Here is a 17936-nt window from a genome sequence, read left to right on the forward strand (position 1 = left end):
ATATTATTATTAATAATATGGGAGGATGACCAGAACAAATTAAACATAAGTTTGACAGCTTTGTTCTGTTTCCAGGCTGTAATGTTAGTATTGTCATTGCATCTCGGAGACTTTTGGTGACTTTGGTTGCTGCTGTACAGTATTGAGTTTTTCAAAGCATGGTTGTTCAATATGTTTTTAATGATGCCAATCCTTGCTTTGTTGAGAGCAGTGTTTTCAGGGTTTCTACAATTGTAACTAATGCTGGCCTATTAAGCCCCCAAAGAGCACAAGTGTAAGTGATATTGAGCTATTCAAATCGCAACTTACAACAGAAATGATTTTGGAAACAGTTGATTAAAAAAGACAAACCTAATCGAAATCAAGGATTCCTGAATACATTTTTAGTTGTCCCTTGAACTCATTTGAGAAGATTTAGAAGCTGCTTATACCATACTCTCTGTCTCTGTCTCTCTCTCTCTCTCTGTCTGTCTCTCTCTCTCTCTCTCTCTCTCTCTCTCTCTCTCTCTCTCTCTCTCTCTCTCTCTCTCTCTCTCTCTCTCTCTCTCTCTCTCTCTCTCTCTCTCTCTCTCTCTCTCTCTCTCTCTCTCTCTCTCTCTCTCTCTCTATCTATCTATCTATCTATCTATCTATCTAGGAGCTCTGTATCTTGCCTTTGTATGTATCTAACAGTGTTCTGTACAATATCCATGTTGAGAGGTGGGGTGGTAGGAAGGCGTGGACAGGTTTTGGATAGCCTCTTCTGATCCCTGCATGAATAATAAAATTAATTTAAATGCAGTATGCAACAGCAGCACTTAAGAGGGTGTGGTGCCCATGAATTATAGCACTGCTATAGATGCAAATCAGCTGTTGTTGTTTTGTTTTTTTAACCCAAAGCAGCTGTTCCTTTTACTGATGCCTGCTTTAAGTGTGTGTATATTATTAATTGGAACGGTTGGTCACTGTTTGTTTGTGTGCTCCATGGTTCGCTCACAATACTATCAGTTAGGAAATTATTCCAGTGTTTCAACAGAGGGAATGGTGTGATTTTGACAGCTGGTCTTCCACAACTGTTTACAAAACCTAAAAGGATCAGAAATGGATCAAGCTGGGTATCTACAAAACACTAGCTGCACTAACCTGTGAAGATCACTTTTACTCTCAATGGAACTATTATTGCATACAAATGGATGGATGAATGAATAGTTTTATTTCTGTGTCTGGTCATTTAAAAGACACACCCCTCTTGGGATTATTAATTTAACAACACAATTAATAAATATATCTATATACACCAGCATCCACAGCATAAAGTATTGATTGCATACAGAAAAATCATTTTACTGCAATTCCCTACAAAACAACCCCTTTTGATATCAAGGAAGAAAGACAAAAGAAAAGTTGTTAGCACACAATTCTTTATTAAATGAAAGACTTGCACACAGTGATGGTTCAGGAAAGGCCACGGATCACGTACTCACAGTTTCACTCCACAAATGTGGATATCGTATCGTTTTGAAAGGTGATATTGAAAAATAACAATACTTTGATATTTTTGACAACCTCAAACTCCAGTTGTCTAAAAACATTAAATGGGCTACGTTATGTCTGTAGAATTGTTCATGTAAATTCAATCTGATCTTCAGATTCAGATCTAACTAATATGTTTGGAAAAAGTTGTCACTGCACCATACTACTTGCCAATGCTTTCTCATGTTCATGTTTCAGGCTGGAAGGAAGGACAGGAGTGATGCTCTGAACACAGCCATCGACCGGATGACAAAGAAGACCAGAGACCTTCGCAGACAGGTTTGGTCTTGCACATAACCTGCTTACTGAGCTTTTATACATTTTTAAAATAATTAAATCATTTTATTTGTAGTTTGGCTAAGAACGTTAATAAGCTAATTGACAAGCCAATAGAATAGTCACTGACCCATCCAATGTTCTACACTGTGAACCTGCTACTGTCCCTCGTGGCAAATTAAATCGATTTGAAAATAAATGTATCTCTGTCTCAATAAAACTTTTGAACAGGGTCGGATAAGCGATCGGCACTAAATGATCCATGTTTTAGGGATGTCCTACTTTTTTAAAAATGTTTTATTGTTGATGTGTTTGCTTAGGTTGCGCATATGTTTTTGTATGTATAATGTTGTCTTTTATGGCTGCAGCATGGGTGAAAAGCCCAAGGCAAATGTCTCCCACTGTGGGACTAAAGTGAATGTTGAATTCAGGGAAGGTACTAGCTAGTCAGATCAACAAGCTGTACTGAAAGTGTCAGTGCATACACACAGGGGATATATTATTTTAACAGTGGCTTTTCTCGTTCTTTTTTTATTTCTTACTTTACAGCTGCGTAAAGCTGTAATGGACCATGTCTCTGATTCTTTCCTGGAGACCAATGTTCCCCTCCTTGTCCTGATTGAAGCTGCCAAGAATGGAAACGAGAAAGAAGTCAAGGAATATGCACAGGTGTTCCGTGAGCACGCCAACAAGCTGATCGAGGTAATGTAGGTTTTTGAATGCTATCAGAGTCAAAACCTGATGTGACCCAAAAACAGAACATTTATGTTATTCCTGTCCATCCCATCGGCTATGGACAACATCATTCTTTATCTTGCTTCTCTGTTCTCTCTTTGTGACTCTATTCTGTGATACAACATTAGGGATTACAGCCCCTCAGGAGATGATCTGAGATATTTTTTCCCTAATGAAAGCAAAGATGTCTTTGTCTTTTACTCTGTCTATCTCTCTCTCTTTCTTCCACGCACACTTTTTGTAAATAGAAGGTGATGCTGATTCTAATCTGATGCTATAATGAGCAGACAAGCAGAACATTGCTATGTGTGGTAATAGCAGCAGATCAAATTTTTAAGAACCAAAAGAGTGAAACAACCACAACTCAAGGATAAGTGTCACCTCTTGCCACAACAGATTGTGTGCTAAAGCAATACTTATAAAGGTAACTATCTTGAGAAGGGCCTTGTGCGTCCTGCTTCTTACCCCTCTCTGTGGTTGATCTCATGTCTTAACAAAGGTGCATGTTTTCAGAAATGCTGGGATTTTTATGTCTCCAGTGCCGTATACGTAGCAACAAGAATACAGATGCAAGGGTGATGGCAAATTGTCCGACAACAATCTTACAGAAACATGAGCGATCCTCAAAAGTGGTAATGCCTTCAGTTTCTTGAATTTCTGTGTCATGGCATCATATACTGACATTTGAATGTGACTTCTTCCCATGGGCAGATGACCATTAGTGTAGCTGAATTGATTGGACCAGCAAAAGAAGGGCAGTATAATCCTTCACTGGGGAAACTGCTGAAGCATCAGAGGGAAAAGGGGACCTCACTGGAGAGTAGACCCTGAAGGTCTGAGTGTCAGAAGTGGCATTAAAGCATGACATTGGTAGACTCCCCTAATGCTCAAGCACTACATCTGCTTACAATCACTCATGATACATATGAATAGCATTAAACTGAAAGTACTTTTCTTTAGTTGTTTAACGCAGTTGGATGTGATGGAGTTCCTCTCCCAATAGATTTGAAGACATTAGCATTAAAATAGGACTTTTTATTTAGAATAGAAGATAAAGGCCGTACAAGTGTTTTTCAGTTCAAGTGAGATATAGAACAAACTGTACTGAATACAGAATGTCCTCAATTTACAGACATGAAGACATAACCAATCACCATATTTGTAAAGTGGGACTAAACTGCTAGCTCGGTCTAATTCTTACTAAAAAGTATCTTTTGTCATACACTAATAAGGAATGGTAGTTATATATTCGTGGAGCATCACTGGCTGGCATATTAGGGCTGTCTCATTAGAATAGGACAAACTTGAATTTTGATTGTAAATATAATGCATACATTTATTTAATTTTGCTGTTGTAACTAAAACTAGGCCAGGAGAGATTTTTTTCCGACTGGAAAAACAGACTATATTGAACTGAAAAACAGACTCCAGTCAATGGTAAACAGTCAAAGGATAACAGATTGTAAAACAATGATATTTGCGTCTTAAGCATTAGGTACACTTGGTCTAAATCTGCCTGGGGGCTCAATTTAGTTGTAAATACAGTGTTGTAGCTAATTAAACTTTGTCGTTTATTGCTTTGCAAGTGCACTAGCATACATTGTACTTCACACCGTCTTCTGAAGGTAGTTTAAAAACCCTGAAGAAATTACTCTTCGTTATTTATTTGAAATCAAAAATTCTTCGTCTCAAATCACAAGTCTCATTTAAGCAAATTTTAAGAAAGACATTCTAATTACATTTCAAGATAATGCCAGTACACACACAAGAAAGGACACAAATGTACACAGCTGAATTAATGATCGGATGCTAAGTGAATTCTAGAGGCACTGTAATTGCGACCAAAAGCAATACAAAGAAGGTGGGGAGATAAATCCAGATGTTGATTCATTCTTGCTGCAGTAAATTGAGGCAAATATGCGTCTGTGTAACTTTACAGTAGTGATAATGTCATCAACATATTGACAGGTGCATGTCTGTTTTTTTTTTTTTTTTTTTTTTTTTTAATGAAATCCTGTTTTGGGGTTTTAGTAACATAGTTTCTTTAGAGCAAGCCAAACTTATTGCAGTCATCTGAGCAAAAGTTAAGTCACAGCCGGACTCTTGGTCTTCACATCTGACTCAAACGTCCCTGTAAATCCATCAGGAGAGTAAATATTGAACGGCAAATGAATACTTATAATTCCTACAGTGAGGTGTAACAAAGTGTTTGATTCCTTATCACATAAGAAATTAATATGATGTAAATGCAATATGTCCCTTATTCAGGGGCAAGAACAGCAAAGTGACATCAAGCTCTGTTTTTATGGCGTCTTGAGTTGTACACATGTAGACCGCCTTAGGGCAAATGGTCCATTAGTTCACACACATTTGTTTGATAGCAACATTATGACTGACCCACATTTATATGTAGGCTTCTTTTTAGCAGCTCCTTTACTCTTGTATGTTAAAAGCTGCTATTTATATCAATAAATACAGCATAATTACAGGTTTTACTTTATGGGTTTAGTGAAGGTGTCAAATCCTGCTGATCCACCTTTTGTAAGCTATCAAACAACAGCCTATAATTGTACGAAGTTCACTGAATCTCCTAATGAGTTAAATCGTGCTTATTTGACCTGACAACAGGCATTGCCACCACTGGGATTTTGGCTAAAATATTTCACATTGCTTTTATAATCTATTCACATTGTTTAAGATGTTTTTAGGCTGTGTTCAAATGTAGTAACATCTGAAAGGAAGGTAAGGCAATAAATGTTCATATTGCTATTTTTTGCTAAATCCACTGGCTGAGTGTTATTGTCCCATGTTACTGGGCATTTCATAGCTGTAAAATTCATCATCTTAAGAGCAGGGGGAAAAAATAGACTGAGCTTAGCGTTGTTGCCTCAAGGCCATGGTCTTATAGGTTCTTGGGTGCTTAGAAACGATGTGGAGATTTTAGAACTGCGTTAGCAGAGGGAGAATGTAGCCAAGAAAAATAGCAGAATATGTTCAGCATCTGTAAAAATGTAATGTAAAAGTGTCTTCTTTGATGTGCTCAATCAGACAAATGCATGGTCCCCATGTCGAGACCGCAAGCTTGTCAGACACATTTCTTTTCTTGCACATCTCATGTAACACACACTTTCATTTTAATAAATACATCTATCTGCACCAGCTCCTTGCAGACTCTCATCTCACAGGTGTAAATATAATCTGAAGCTTTTATTTATGCTTAATTTCAAACGTGAGGTTGATGTCAAATAAGACACTACTGCTTAATACATTACTACAATTTACTACATCTCAGGGTTTTGTAATTATTTTATCATTTAGTTATTACATTTTTATCATTATCTTTTTTTCTTTCTATCTGACCTTGTTCTTTTGATTTAATTGTTTCTCATGGCATGTTTTCTCCTTTAATGCTGGCCATTATGGATTCTGTATTGTGTAATCCTTATGTTAATGTTTAAAGCCCTTTTTTCATCCTCAGACTTTACCAGGCATTAGTTTACGTTATTTAGATTGGGTGATATTTGTTTTTGAGTGCACATTCTGTTTTAATTATGGGCTTTGAAGTGAAAAGCCATAAGTCATAGAAATTTGCAACATGACAAGGGAAGATGCAAAGATTCCTAGTTGAGGTGTGACCAGTGATCCAAAGGAATTCTCACTTTGCTAAAAGCTTGTTTTTTAATGCCTTTTAACTACAAAATAATAAGAATATAATTAAGAAGAAAGAATAAACATTTCTTTATTTGATTGTATGATAAATAACTCATTGTTTCTACATTAATGAAATAATGGAAGATATTTTTGTTAAAGAATAAGAAATTAGATTAGGATAAGCTAAATCCTTATCATTGTTTAAATATGACTTAACTTTTATCAAGTTTCCAAACTTTAGAGAGCTACTGAAAAATAAATACACAGCTACAGATGTTTACCTCTGATTTTATTTAGGATACAGTGATAACATTGCATATTTAGCATCCAAAACACACCCCCCACCCCCCTCCTCCTTTCCTCTCTCCTCTCCTGGCAGCCAAAGGGAAATTTTTACGATCTGGTATCTAACCCCGTTTGGCTGTACTTCCTTGAGCTTTCTGACTGCATTTTCTTAGCATTTCAAAGTCTGTTCATTAACATGGATACATACCATTTTGCATTATATATGGGGCACTGATTCATTTAACCTGCTTTTATTGCATAGTATTGAAATGATGCGAATGTAGAAAAGAACCAAAGCAAAGCAGGTTTGAAGGTCAATGAAAACAAAGCAACTGGTAACAAGTTTGCTGGTTTTGCATGGTGGACATAGCACACAAGAGACAGGGGGTTCTGATCGCACTGCTTTAAGCAGTGTCTGCACAGACTTAAGGCCAGTCGAGGTCCAAAGAAGACAAAGATGGGCCGTGAAGGTACCAATCAGTTACAGGCCCATGGCACAAGCTGTTTTCTCTCTCGTGGAGCTATGGTGAAAAACGGCAGCCGTCTTTTTTGTGGAAAGAGGGGGCTTCTCTTTCTGAAGAAAGGGATGTCTGACCTTTTCCCTCTGCGGTAAACAAGCTCATTTTGGCAGCGATTACTCAGGTTCTAAGGGCGCACTCACACTGTCCTTCCGCACCACGCCCGGGCTTTAGGGTACTTGTCCCCCCCTCCCTCTCCCCCCGGGCCCCAGGCCCGTTTGTACTCACACTGCCTGGGCCTCGCGCAAATGCTTCTTGCTGTCCATACGTCATCACGCCGTAACACGTCACACGCATTGATTGACGTCATCGCAATGCGTCTCTTTGTTTACAAATCTTTCCAAAGACCTCAGAGTTTTTGTGCGTCTTGTCGACTGTTTTTGAATATTTTCATCCGACCAAATCTGCAGTAAACACTCCACCTCCGCATCACACCAACGTAAACCTTTCGCCCGCCATTGTTGTTGTTGTTGTTAAATGTCCGCGCATGGTCCCTCCTTCTATTTACTGTCCGAACAGGCGCACATAAATGACGTCAGAACCGCCGTAGGCATCGTGCTCGTGCTCGTACACGTGCTCGTACATGTGCAAACGCTCTCTACAAAAGCCCATCTCTCTCAGGCAGGCGCTGGCCGCAGTTATGCGCGGAGCGGGTGCACTCACACTGGTCAAACGCACTAGGCTTTAGCCGAAAAGCCGGTTTTGGCCCGGTGCGGAAGGACAGTGTGAGTGCGTCCTAAGATGTGTCCCCAGCAGACACAAGAAAAGTCTATTAACTCGACTAGCATGATGGACTACTACAAACACTCGTTGGTAAACTATGACTTCCCTGACACTTAAAATCTTATGGTTACTGCATAATAAGTGGACTAGCATTTACTTGACTTGAGGGGAGTATTTTCGTGTTTGACTTTCCACCAGTTACCTTGTGCCGAAATTGTTTTCCCGGTGGTATCATGGTGAGGGTAAGAGAAAGCGTATGTGAAAGATCATGAAAGTGAAAACACAGGTCACTCCATAAAGTGCCAGTTTTTTTTTATGCAACCACTTTCTTACCCCTCCTCTTAGGATACTGAATGTTCTCCCTGTAGTCCCTGCATGTGTTTGCATAGTGATGTGGGATGTGTTTATATCAATGTTTCAGTGCTTTACCAGTGCAGTGGAATAAGTGCTTCTCATCAGCAAAATGGCTCAGGAATTTTGAGGTGGGGGTGGGCGTCATCTTGTAGAAACGAGGAGACTGAGGAGGAGTGGATCTTTCACACTCTCCTTCACTCTGCCACTTTTGCAGCCAGTGACGCATTTCACCACCGGTGCTTTAATGGGACTTTTTTTTTTTTTTTTACAACCTGAGTCTTATTGCTATAGATTTGTCCCACGTCTCTATGCTTTTATAACTGCATTTCATCTACCAGCTTACTTCTGGAGATCCCATACCCCAGTAGAGTTCATTAGGGCAAACATGAGCAATCAGAAGATCACATTAGATGAAAATAAACCTTTTCCTTTATGTTGTTGTAAAAATAATCAAAAATATTAAAATCAAAACCGGAGCTGTGCATCATAACCATTTGTTTGATCAAGCCCAACTCTCAGTTCTAATGTCAATCTAATCCTTGTATGTAGTTGTAAATGCAGCATGTGTTTAAAGGCAATGTATGATCATAACTGACAGTTCTGTTGCTTTCCATCTCATGATATTGTGGTAAAGCTACGGTTTTGTTTACAGCCTTTGCGATAGTTTCAATGCTTATGTTGCTGTGTGACCTAGATCTCAAGAATTCAATTGTTGGGTAAATTATAACAGAGTGATGGCTGAAACTATAACCCAGGTTGCTAAAAAAAAAAGCTTTAAGTTCTTGTTTCTGATGTAGTGCAATGATGGTTTTTGCCTTTGTAATTGATTAGGCTTCAGCACATTTTCTGTCTATTGGATAATCCCACTTTGGCACAGTTCCTCACATCATAGGCATTCTGTTTCAGCATTGTTGCCAGCACATCCCGAACAACAAATGGGAATATTCAAAATCGCTGACCTAATTTTTTGTGAATATGGGTAGATGTTACACTTGAAGATGCAAGAATATTTGGAAATAATTGTGCAAGCACATGATTTGTTGGTCAATACAAGAAAATATACTCACATACCATAAATGTTGGCAGTCGCAAGGTAGACTTGCTTAGCTCAGCACTCCAGTTCTCATTCGTTTTTGAAAGTGTCAGGAATATTTGCCTCTCTTATCCAGGAGCTTAATGGCAATCTGGCAGCCTTGTGATTTATTCACAGAATAACCACGTCTTTAAGTCACCAGTTACAACTCCAATTTACATTTTGGGGAAATGTACTTATTTGGGAAACCAACACAAAACTTGTAATTTATGTTTTCATTCAACAGCTTAGCTTTTGTTTTTTTCCTCCTGCTTCTCCGTTCCCCTCTGTGCTATCATATTGTATAATTTTAGCAGCTTTATAAATTAACCCTCAGCACTGGGTTTGTATTCCACAGGAATTTGTTGTATTGCAGAGCTGCACCATTTCCGATTCTTCTGGGTTAATTATGCTTTCTTTGTTTCTCTCAAAATAAGACTGTGTCAGAGTCCCTGGGGCTAAAAAGTGGATGTGTGTGTTTTGGTTTAGGTGGCCAACCTGGCATGCTCCATCTCCAACAATGAAGAGGGAGTGAAGCTGGTCCGCATGGCAGCATCTCAACTGGAAACTCTGTGCCCCCAGGTACCTGGCTGTTGGGCCCCCAACTTCCACCCAGCGCATTTTGTGCACCTCTTTGAGAGGCTCCCACATTTTATTTTAATACTAGCACTAGAAGTATCCAATACATCTTCACTAATTTCAGGCGATAATGAAAATTACAGCTCGGATGTTAAAAAAAGAAAGAATATTATATTACAACTTCAACTTACTATTATATTGTAACTTCTACTTACATGCAGTTAAGTATTTTATAACCAGATTAGGAATATGCAATTGCCATTTACACATTTTAATTGGGTTATAAAGTTGATGTTTGATTTAGAGTTGGCATAATACAATAATAGACCTAGCTTTCTTGTCAATCTTCTGAATCAGGGTGGTATAAATACACTGTAGTCTAATTTCTTCCAGTGTTGTGATTCTGCATTCGTGCTAGAAAGGTGGTGAAGTGAACTGGACACAAAACTGTGTGTGGGTGTTGTTTCTTCCCACAGATTCATAACAATTACACAATTAAACAGAATATGGAAAAATTATATTATATATATATTCATATAAATGAAATGACAAGACATTTTGTATAATAAAATTTAGGTTGTTCTGTGAAACAAATACCTTAGATATTAACAAATGGAAACAAGTATAGTCATACATCTGTTTTTCTCATGTGGTCATGTATAGTGACAATGTTTTGTGTGCATCTCACCTGCGATGTACCTGTACTCTTTAAACACCAGTGGTAGTTGCACATCCTCCGTTTCCAAAACGTCCTTCCAATATATCAAAACTGGCTGTAAGTGGTTTTATCCAGCTCTGTGGTTTTCATTTCACACATACTGTACTGCCCTACAAAGTCTAAGTGCAGTAACTACAAAATCACTGATAACATAATTTCTGCACAATTTTGAACCTGAAAGTATGGACGTTAGGATTTATTTGGATAATTATTATTAAATGTCAAACTAATAAACCATAATCCATCATCAGTGTGTCAAATATTAATTTGTTGGGACAATAAACAAACTTTAAAGACATTTTTACTTTAAATGTTTGCGTAGTTACTGCACTTTGACTTTGTAGGGCAGTGTAGTGGATAAGGGACAACTTGGGTAGAGTAAGGAGAAACATAAAAACATCAATAACTCAAGTCGTCTTTTCCATGTGTCTACCATTGAGCCCATTTTTTCATACCCCTTACTATTTTAACTACCAGTCCGTAATCTGTACCTCTGAGTCTTGCCAGCTTTCTCCACTATGCTGCCACTGCTCCTTTTTAATCTCATCTAATGACTCCCATTCATCCTGAACTTTGATATCCACAGATGTCTCTTCCCCAAAAACAACCAGCTATTAGTTTTATTTCATTCCTTCAAATCACCGTTTCTATAATCACTCCTAGGAATGATTTGGCTGGATGCTGCAGTCCCAACATTGGGGTGGGAGAGCGGGGGGCTTCGCCTAATCAAGCTATGCTAATGTTGTGGCTGAGGGCTATGCTGTAATGGAGCTTTAATGGCTGTAATTGGGTGATTACAGGTGATTAATGCAGCATTAGCCCTTGCTGCCAAGCCCAACAGTAAGGTGGCCCAGGACAATATGGATTTGTTCAAGGAGCAGTGGGAGAAGCAGGTCCGCGTCCTCACCGATGCTGTTGATGACATAACCTCCATTGATGACTTCCTTTGTGTGTCTGGTGAGTGGTATTAATGAGCATTGATGATTTGTGATTTATTTATTTTTAAATGTAAAAACGGATGCTGCCCAGTTGATTGGTAGATGGTGTTTTTGGAAGTATTAAGATGGATTTGCACAAAGCACTTAAGACCATTCTTAAGAGGAGGTAAATAGCTGTAAAGTATCTGTGCCATTAGTCTTTTCTGATGAGAGCCATACATACAGAGGGTGACTGGGCTTTACAGAGGAAAGCCCTGAAGCATCAGCAGCACTACGTCTGAAATTGACATCCTGTCACGTGTGTTAAAGCACACAAATGGTTTGTCGGGCATACTCTTAAAGAGTTCTCGTTAAGCATTAAGCAGAGTGACTTCTCTCACCTCCTGCCAAGGACAGACGGTAATTTACACAGTGGACATTTGCATTTTACAGGCTCCCCATTAATAAGGAGTCTTAGAATTTGTCTGCAGCCCACCCTGTCCTATCATTGAGCTTCCCAGTGGCCCTTTTAATTTGAGGTTTATGCAAACATAATGAAGGCTGAGGATACCCTGACTGTGTAAGTTCTCATTATTACTTAGAAACATGTCTTGGATGAAAAGATATTTTAAATACATTTTTTTTTAGCTATGCTTTCTCACTAACTGCATCCAAGCAGACTGATGTAATGTTTGGATTAAAGTGTCTGAGCAGTACAAAGTATACACCACTAAGTGCAACATTGTTTTTACGTCCCTAGAGAACCACATCCTGGAGGATGTGAATAAGTGTGTCATCGCTCTGCAGGAGAAAGATGTTGATGGTTTGGATCGCACTGCTGGAGCTATTCGAGGCCGTGCTGCCAGAGTCGTCCATGTGGTCACTTCTGAAATGGACAATTATGAACCTGGAATCTACACAGAGAAGGTCCTGGAGGCCACCAAGCTCCTCACTGACACAGGTACCACAGAAATTGAATTATATAACAAGCCAAAGAATTTCTATGTTTATATCTGCCCAAAGACTGCATATACATGACTATAACAGAGTATTCAGATGATTACAACTGTCATAACTCAAACTTAGACACACCAAGAGATTACTTCTCTAGCTTTTTAATTATTGAAGCATGATATGCCTTAGTCCATATTGTTTTATTGATGTAACTTCATGGATACATATAAAGGCAGACACAATGTGAAGTGGTGACAATTAAAACACTTAACCAGTGATCGAGAGGCTGAGGAACTTGCTCGACTCGCTCGCTGTCAATCATGAACCGAATCCTTGAATGAGTTTTTGTACATTACAGAGGGAAACCGTTAAAATAGCGTGATGGCTTAATAGCGAAAAGTGTGCAATAGCGTGGTGTGCAATAGCGTGGTATGCAATAGTGTGGTATGCAATAGCGTGGTATGCAATAGCGTTCAGAAAAAAGTAGACTTCCTAGGAACACCCCCTCTTCTTTTGTTCACCCGAAACAACCCAGGTGAACAGATGATAACCCTTACTTCCTCAAACCCCACACTATGTGATCCAATTAGCGTAAATTACTAAAAAAGGGGTTCCCACAATGATTATATGGCTCCTACACAATGCTTTATATTCATGCTGCTATATAAATGTAACTAGAATACAATAGGCCCTGTGTGGAAACCATTTGTTGGCCCAGTGTGATGACAAAGACGGTCAAACAATCCTACTTGTTTTCTTTCCTCATGGAGTCTCTGTCAGTAAGGTGGACATGGTGAACAAATCCAACTGTCTTTGAGATTGTTTTACTCTTTACTCATTGTTCATTGCTCGTTATTAATTCAGCATGTGTCAAATTAGCCTAACTCATCTGTCTTTGGATGTGTGTGGTACTGTGTCAATTTCATTTCATTTTATGATACAATGTTTTCTGTCATAAACAAACCCAGAGACAGTCTCCTCAGTTACTGTCTTTCCTGTTAATGCTGTGTCAAGTTTCAATGTTATTGGCATTTCAAAAATCAAAACATTTCTCAAATTCCTCAAAAATTTGCTTAGAAAATGCAGTTTCATCTTTTTAGGGAAGTTGAAGCGTATTTTCTGCTCTTATTTTCAGTGTTATGATTGCTGCATTGTGAAATCCAACCTCTGACTCGACTGACACTACTTATCTGCACAACCAGCAGTGTTCAGTTGTCAGATAGCCCTGAATATCTCAACCCGAGTTATATTATAAAAGTTCTTTTTGTCCAAATTCTGTCCTATATCATTATCAGCCAGTATGTGTGAGCTGTGTTAGCGTCTATCACTAGTAAGCTAACAAGATTGAATGATTTGTCGGTTGTCAGATTTAGAAACAGCTTGGTTTTCTTGACATTGGGCCCATTAAAAATTGGACAATGCAGGCCGTGGCTTAAGCAGGATTTCTTATGTGGTGGTGTGCCCTGAAGACATATACTATCATGAGACTTTTTGTCAGATTTTCTCATGTCATGGGATTCATGTTCAAACTCAGTCGTTCTTTAATGTTCTGACAGGCACTCTGTGACTCTGCACTGTCATCTGTGTGACAAATATAGTATTTCTGCATGTAAGCAAGAATTTAAAGTTTCATAGTTATACTTGGGATCAAGTTTCAGAGACTTGCATTAAAATAATTTGGATTTAATCAGTCATTTCATAAGTTTAAATGCTTTCTGATTTAAAGTCAAAATACATTTTTCTTTTGTTTGGCATTCATTTGAAAAACAAGAACTTACAGAAATTATATGTACATGTCTTGGTATGTACTGTGTGTTTATTAAGAATCCCAGTTGCAAAAAGCCAATTACAATGATATACAAATCATGACTATGCACTAGGAGAATAAAAAACAATGTTTTCTTATGAGATGGCTGACTGAATACATAATGATAAAGGTCTCTACTGGCATCCATTAGAAAAACATGTGTAGATGTTGTATATTGTCATGGGTTTGTTGGTGGGATTGTGCCACTGACAAGAAAGCTATGACTGGAAGTTGGTTGCAGCCCTGGAGTTCATTAGCTTTATGTTTGACATGAATGACGATACATTGTTGCAGCTTTTTTTCTTTGAATGTGAAATAATTTGAAAAACTCATCAGTGGTAGGTTGAGGGAAGTGGTTGCTGTGACTCTAACAATCACAGTTATATCAGATTTTGTTTTTCCTTTTTACATTATTTCAACACAGAAACCTGCATATTATAAATAGGCTACAAAACCGAACCCCTAATCCTTTTTTTCTGTTGCTCTCTGCCTCCCCATCTGCACCCTGACATTCGTGCCTCTCCCATGAAGGCCAAGCTGCATCCTCAATTCTGAATTTGAAATACTATTAATGCAGAGGTGGTTTAGGGCCCTGTGGAGCGGTTATTATATCATCAATGGGGGCATAGCACAGGCCTACTGGGAGAGCTTTGTGAAACCGTCTGTTGGAAAACTGTTATGCCAAATGTGGGATCTTTTCCCTTGAGCATTCTGTTCCCTATTTCTCATGCAACCCAAGAAGGCAGTAAGCAGACCAACAGTGCACAATTCCATCTGTCAAAGCTGAATGTAATGACTACAGTTTAAGCGTGTCAGTGAATATAGTGGACTCTGAATGCTCAATTAAGAGTTTGTTAGAACAGAACAACACCTTAATTGTATCTTTGATGGGATCATTTCGAATATTCTCCTCCTTCCTCAGACTGATTGTTTTGATGGTTTATATCACGTAGCTTTTTATAACCTGCAGTTTACTTTAGTTTATTAAGATCCCCATTAGTTGTACACTATTTCTTGTACAAATACATAGGATTATAGCTTTTTTGAAAACATATTTTATTACTTTCTGAAATCAAAAAACTTGTTGTCTATGGAATAGAAAGTTCTAATGCTTTAACAAACCCATCGGCTCTGTGTTGGCTTGTGTTGGATGTTGTGTCTGGACAATTAGTGTTCGCAACACATAGCTCTATCATTGTTAAAAAAATGTATTGTGTGTGTCTATACACTGGAGATAAAAATTAGAGGACAAAGTATTAATTCTTGATTTATTTCTGAAATACTTGGTTTTTATTGTTCATAATTTGATAGAATACCCACTGTGGCTATACCACTGCTGTACTAGCATGTTGTTGTTTTTTTAAATAACCAAAGCACTTCAACCAAAACCTTTATTTTGTGGAAGAGACTAAAGAAGAATGGACCAAGATCAAACCAGTCCAGTGTGAGAAACTAGTGATGTCCTGTGGTCTCAGATGTGCTGAAGTCATTCAAAGCAAGGGCCTCTACACCTCCTATTCATGTTTGAATCCTACAGTCCTAAGAAAACATTGTTAAAATCTTCTCTTTTGACACAATTGTTACTGTTTTACACAAAATAAAGGTTTTTGTTGTAGTGCCTTAGTTATTTAAAAAAAGATGCTAGGACAGCAGTGGTATAGCCACAGCTGATATTATATCAAATTCTGAACAATAAAAAAAACAATATTTCAGAATACATCAAGTATTAATACCTTTTCTTCTATTGTTGTATAACTCAAGCCCTCACTCAGTGTATGTGTTTATGTCTGTCTTATTTTACGCTGTGCTTATTTAGGTTGTCTACCTTCCTTTTTTGGAGTGAATCTTCATCAATATTGTTTTTGTTTTTCCTTTTATTTTTCCCTGCTTCCTCCCACCTTCCATATCACCTCCCCGTCAGTCATGCCACGGTTCACAGAACAAGTGGAGTCTGCAGTGGAGGCCTTGAGTGCAAACCCGTCACTACCTGTGGATGAGAATGAGTTCATTGACGCATCCCGTCTGGTATATGATGGCATCCGTGACATTCGCAAGGCTGTCCTCATGATCAGAGTGAGTCGCACTGTTTTTTCTAAGACTTGATTTTCACCCTGCCATGAGCTTGTAATACACATTTTTTGTTATCTTCCTGTTCTGTATAAATACATGCTAGGACCACTTTTTACCTTTTCATCACTATAGCATGGGCAGAGAAAACTTTCATGAGTACCGTATTTTCCGCACTATAAGGCACACCACATAAGGTTTTTAGATGCACCTTATAGTGCGGAAAATACGTCAATTAAATGCTGGTCTACTCTAGGATGTTTTCACAGGTATAGAAAAGTTTCCCTCTGGCCACATCAAGAGGCTGTATCACCTTGAAACACATTCATGTGAAAGTTCAAATTAATTTACTATGGACAATATTGATTTGATGTGGTTTGATTTGAAAAAGAAAATCAAAAAAATCATCTTATCCACAACATTATGATAGTCCTTGATTTTTGTAGTGTAATGTGAACCAGATGCTGCTTTTAATGGTATGAGAGAAACTGTATATGCGTGCAATCTGAGAAGCGAATGATTAAATTGTCTCATGCAAGAGCAGACCTAATTGACCAGACTTGCAATCTTGTGCAGCAACACCCTCAGTTGTCTGTGGGTTAATGGCCTTTGCTTGAGTGGACCTATAACTGAGACAGATGGTAGTTGGGTACCTAATTGACTGACGATGAGCTAACAGCAGAACCCACTCCAGTTAGAAAAAGAAATGAATAGTTCTTAAGGCTTTATAGTATAACTAGTTTGACTCCTCAACACTGCACAATTAGATTTTGTATATATTTTAAGAAGTAAGTGGATTTGTTAAAACCGCATCTCATGTGCAACATTACCTAAATGTGTATTTACTGCCTTGAGATACAATGTGCTGGTTGGTTGTATAATGCCATCTTCCATTATTTTCTACACTTTAATCTTTTGAATTGGGATCATTAGTCTTGACAGCACATTTTGTGTTGACAATGGTGCTTCAAAACTGTGCTTGGGCTTCCATGAATAATGCTGCTCAGACAGACAAGAACCAAATGAGAGAGAGGCCATTATGCAGTATTTGCATTATAATAAGCAATTGATTTAAGATGGAGGATTTAATTAGCATGCGTGAGTTGGACTGCGAGTCAGAGAACTACATGCACTTCCCATCTGCCCCAGCTCCCCTCTTTTTATCCAGATTGATTAAGCTGTTAACATTGGGCCCGCGGGGCGGGCTGAACACTACCTGGTTGTGAGTGTGCTCGCATGTGTGTAGATGGCTTAAAAATAACAGAGCATGTATGAAAAAACATTCTTAATTATAATAAATCTCAACTTAGAATTCAGTGGCAAAGTTTACATGTAAACTAGCCATGTTGTACTCTCAGTCCAAAGAAATATCAAATATTGCAAATCCACTGGGCACCATGACACAACTTCTCTGGAGAGTATGTTCTATCTCTCTTTCTCTCACACACATACACACACACGCACATGCACACATGCACATGCACACATGCACATGCACACACGCACATGCATACAAACACGCACATGCACACACGCACATGCACACACGCACATGCACACACGCACATGCAAACACGCACATGCACACACGCACGCTTTTACACCAATTGCTCACCAGCCATCTTTCTATAAACCCTCACATGCATGCGCAAAACAGTTGCCCACTCTTAAATAAGAAGAGACAAGTGTGGGGTCCGGGCTTCTTAAGATAGACAAGTCGTTAACCTCTGTAAGTGGTGCACAGGCAGCCTATGTTGGATGTCACTTG

General features: G+C 38.5%; 1 protein-coding gene across 1 annotated transcript in view; it reads left to right on the plus strand.

Annotated features, from left to right (window-relative positions):
- Positions 1-17936, plus strand: part of ctnna1 (catenin (cadherin-associated protein), alpha 1) — an 88206-nt gene that overhangs the window by 45814 nt on the left and 24456 nt on the right. The window contains exons 8-13 of the mRNA XM_083915563.1: positions 1711-1791; positions 2338-2490; positions 9616-9708; positions 11224-11380; positions 12101-12301; positions 16023-16174. Coding sequence (XP_083771689.1) covers positions 1711-1791; positions 2338-2490; positions 9616-9708; positions 11224-11380; positions 12101-12301; positions 16023-16174 — 837 coding nt within the window. The remainder of the gene's footprint in view (positions 1-1710; positions 1792-2337; positions 2491-9615; positions 9709-11223; positions 11381-12100; positions 12302-16022; positions 16175-17936) is intronic.

Source organism: Echiichthys vipera, assembly GCF_963691815.1.
Source record: "Echiichthys vipera genome assembly, chromosome: 6".
NCBI classification, from domain to species: domain Eukaryota; kingdom Metazoa; phylum Chordata; class Actinopteri; order Perciformes; family Trachinidae; genus Echiichthys; species Echiichthys vipera.